At 42.7% G+C, this 4,013-nt stretch overlaps 1 protein-coding gene across 1 annotated transcript in view; it reads right to left on the bottom strand.

The window, feature by feature from the left end:
* ZNF143 (zinc finger protein 143) overlaps positions 1–4,013 on the bottom strand; it is a 77,805-nt gene that overhangs the window by 60,421 nt on the left and 13,371 nt on the right. The window contains exons 3-5 of the mRNA XM_037728441.1: positions 3,202–3,294; positions 1,948–2,031; positions 1,335–1,415 (exon numbers count right to left, since the gene is read on the bottom strand). Of these exons, the coding sequence (XP_037584369.1) occupies positions 1,335–1,415; positions 1,948–2,031; positions 3,202–3,294 (258 nt within the window). The remainder of the gene's footprint in view (positions 1–1,334; positions 1,416–1,947; positions 2,032–3,201; positions 3,295–4,013) is intronic.

Raw genomic sequence — 4,013 nt, forward strand, 5'->3', positions numbered from 1 at the left:
CTCACCGCAACCTCCGCCTCCTGGGTTCAGGCAATTCTCCTGCCTCAGCCTCCTGAGTAGCTGGGATTACAGGCACGTGCCACCATGCCCAGCTAATGTTTTGTATTTTTAGTAGAGACAGGGTTTCACCACGTTGACCAGGATGGTCTCGATCTCTTGACCTCGTGATCCACCCGCCTCGGCATCCCAAAGTGCTGGGATTACAGGCTTGAGCCACCACGCCCGGCCCTAGAAATTTAAAAATTAAAAAATAAGCTGGCTGTGGTGACACACACATGTAGTCCTAGCTGCTCAGGAGGCTGAGGCAGGAGGGTCTCTTGAGCCCAGGAATTCAAGGCTGCAGTGAGCTATGATTGTGTCACTGCACTGTAGCCTGACTGGGTGAGATCCTATCTTTAAAATACAGTAATAAGTAAAATATGAAGTTAACCATTTCAATGTTATATTGTGATTTTTATTTCTTAGTCTTTTTAAAAAGTAGCAAGGCTGTTTTTAAAATATGAAATTAAGGCTGGGTATGGTAGTTAATGCCTATAATCCCAGCATTTAGGGAGGCTGGTTTGAGGCCAGGAGTTAGAGATTACACTGGCAACACAGTGAGAACCTGTCTCTACAAAAAATGAAAAAATTAGCTGGGAATGGCAGTGTGCACCTGTAGTCCCAGCTATTCAGGAGGCTGAGGTGGGACGATCCCTAAGCCCAAAAGTTTGAGGCTGCAGTGAGCTGTGATTGTGCCACAGCACTCCGGCCTGGCAACAGAGTGAGATCCTGTCTCTTAAAGTGGCCTCTACTTTAAGTCTTCCAGGGACCAGTCATTTGGTTTGCTGTTACAACTTGTCAACAGACAGCTCAAATTGTAGGAAAGTTTTTCCTTAAATCATGCTTGAGGGCCAGGCACAGTGGCTCACGCCTGTAATCCCAGCACTTTGGGAGGCCGAGGCAGGTGGATCACGAGGTCAGGAGTTCAAGACCAGCCTGGCCAAGATAGTGAAACTGCATCTCTTCTAAAAATACAAAAAATTAGCCGGTGTGGTGGCACACGCCTGTAATCCCAGCTACTCAGGAGGCTGAGGCAAAGAGCTGTTTAAATCCGGGAGGCGGAGGTTGCAGAGAGCCAAGGTTGCGCCACTGAATTCCAGCCTGGGCAACAGAGCAAGACTCCGTCTCAAAAAAAATAAAAAAAAATGCTTAAATCTGCCATGCTTAAATCTGTACTTCAATGAACAAATACAATTCTTTCCCATGAAAACACTTCAGTAGCTAAATGCAGGTCTTCTTTCCCCCCAGAGTTCTACTTCTCCCTTATTTTATTCATACTTTCAAAGTTATTTTACCTTTGGAGGTATGGTGAATAAACGCTGTGGTACCATCTTCTAACTGCACTGCTTGACCATCCTCTAGACGCAAACTGTCCCCTGCTCAAGAACAAGGCTTACATTTAGATCTCATGTTTTCTGGCACATTCCAATTAACTCACTTAGCAACCAGAGTCAATAAACCATTAACACATTATAACAATTTATACTTGCTTCATGAGTCTTTGAACATTAAAGTAAATTCAGCAAAGCTTCTCTGAGTCAGTGTTGAAAGGTAAAAAGACATTAAAATATTGGTTTTAGGAATATACACCAGTGTTAAAGAGAGTTTAAAGAAGGGGAAAAATGAAGAAAATGAGAGACGTGTAAGATTCAGCTCAAATAATAGAAGCATTCACTTAGGACTGTTACTCATTTATCTACACAATGCAGTCCATCCAATAACTTCTTTTCCATTATCTTTAAGAGAAAGTCTTGGTTAAGATCCACTTTGTGGCATCTATAATCTCCCTTTACAGAAGGAGGACTTGAGATCAAGACCAAGTTTAGGTAGTAAGAGGGAGCTGCAAGCAGAAAATACTAAATGCTGAGAATCAGAAGGGTTTCCTGTGCTATTATCTTAAATACTTACTACTTTTAGGTATGGGTACATGTTGAACATAGGCAGCGGAACCATCTTCCAACTGAATGACCTGGCCATCTATGAGTTTTCCATCTAGAAAAAAAGATTCAAGACAATAAATTAGCACGAACAAAAATTTTAAACTTTATACAATTTCAAAATGATATCAACTATAAAAACATACACAACTTAAGCTCGTGTTCATCTTGATTCTTCCCTCAAATGTTCTGAGGCAATTCAATAACACATCCAGTGATCCTACAGAAAGCAGAAAATCCTCCCTCAGCCATCCTTCCTCCCCTGCAATTTTCAATTAGATGAGGTCAAGAGGAAGAGTGGCTCATCACAGCAGGCTACATGAGTTGGATTGCTATATACCTTTCAGAGTCACTTAGGATCAGTGACCCTGACAAGGGGGGGAGCTGAAGCTGGGAAGACAGACAGATACCTCAGCGTACATGAGGTCAGTTGTCATTCTCATCCCTGAGGGCTATAAGACCCTTGTTTATGTATACATGTGCTCAGCAGGTTTCCATAAAAACAAAGAGTTTGAGGACTGGGCTGTTTCCTGGAACAAAGCAAACACTAACCAGAGACAATGGGATATAAGCAAAACCAAATGTCCTTTTTTTTTTTTCAGATGGAGTTTCACTCTGGTTGCCCCGGCTGGAGTGCAACTGCACGATGTCGGCTCACCGCAACCTCTGCCTCCCAGGTTCAAGCAACTTCCCTGCCTCAGCCTCCCAAGTAGCTGGGATTACAGGCATGCACCACCATGCCCGGCTAATTTTGTATTTTCAGTAGAGATGGGGTTTCTCCATGTTAGTCAGGCTGGTCTCGAACTCCTGACCTCAGGTGATCCGCCCACCTCATCCTCCCAAAGTGTTGGGATTACAGGCGTGAGCCACGATGCCCAGCCCCAAACGTCTTTACTCCTATACATATTTGGTAAAAATATGAAATAATGACCTGAAGTAAAAAAGCAAGAAAGATCTTACTAGAAAATAGGTCAGAGACACTCCCTGCTCTCCTCTCTCCCACTAATTTTGATACCCCAGGGTATCTTCCAAATATCTCAAAGGACAACCCCAAATTGTTTAAAAAAAAAAAAAAAAAGTGAGTTAAACTGAAATGACTTAAAATTATCATATGCAATACAGCATCTTTAGGAGAGATAGAAAAGGTAGTATAGCTTCTAGGCGCTTCAACTCAGAGGTTATAAATCACTGGTATTAACCAATCAGCCATATGGGAGGCACATACCTTTAGAATTGTGTTGTATGTAAGCAGTAGAACCATCTGCAAGTGTTACTGCTTGCAAGCTTACACCTTCCATATTTTCTAAGTTGTCACCATCTATTACAAAAAAATCAATATTTTCTTTAGACAGCTAGCATATAGACATGATGATTAATTTTTTAAAAAATAAGGATCAGGCAAAAGGTAGATTGCTTAACTTAGACTTAAAATGAGATTTAGCATTTATCAAAAAAAATTGGCTGGGAACAACGGGTCATGCCTGTAATCCCAGCACTTCGAGAGGCTGAGGTAGGTGTATGGCTTGAGCCCAGGAGTTCAAGACCAGCCTGGGCAACATGGTGAAACCCCATCTCTACCAAAAATAAACTAATTAGCTGAGCACAGTGGTGCATGCCTGTAGTCTCAGCTACTCAGAAGGCTGAGGTGAGAGGATCTCTTAAGCCCAGGAGGGTGAGGCTGCAGTAAGCCATGATAGCCGTGATCACAGTACTGCATTCCAGCCTGGGTGACAAAGAGAGACCTTGCCTCAAAAAAAAGAAAAGAAAAGAAAGAAAAACAAAAATTCCCTGCCCTACTGTACCCACACCAAGGTAAAAAATACTCAGAGAAAAGCCTAAATTTATATTGTTTTCTGCTCTATCAGGAACTAGGAAGTTATTTTTTATTTTTTTATTTTTTTGAGACGGAGTTTCACTCTTGTTACCCAGGCTGGAGTGCAGTGGCGCGATCTCGGCTCACCGCAACCTCCGCCTCCTGGGTTCAGGCAATTCTCCTGCCTCAGCCTCCTGAGTAGCTGGGACTACAGACACGCGCCA

Source organism: Cebus imitator, unplaced genomic scaffold, assembly GCF_001604975.1.
Source record: "Cebus imitator isolate Cc_AM_T3 unplaced genomic scaffold, Cebus_imitator-1.0 Scaffold265, whole genome shotgun sequence".
NCBI classification, from domain to species: Eukaryota; Metazoa; Chordata; class Mammalia; order Primates; family Cebidae; genus Cebus; species Cebus imitator.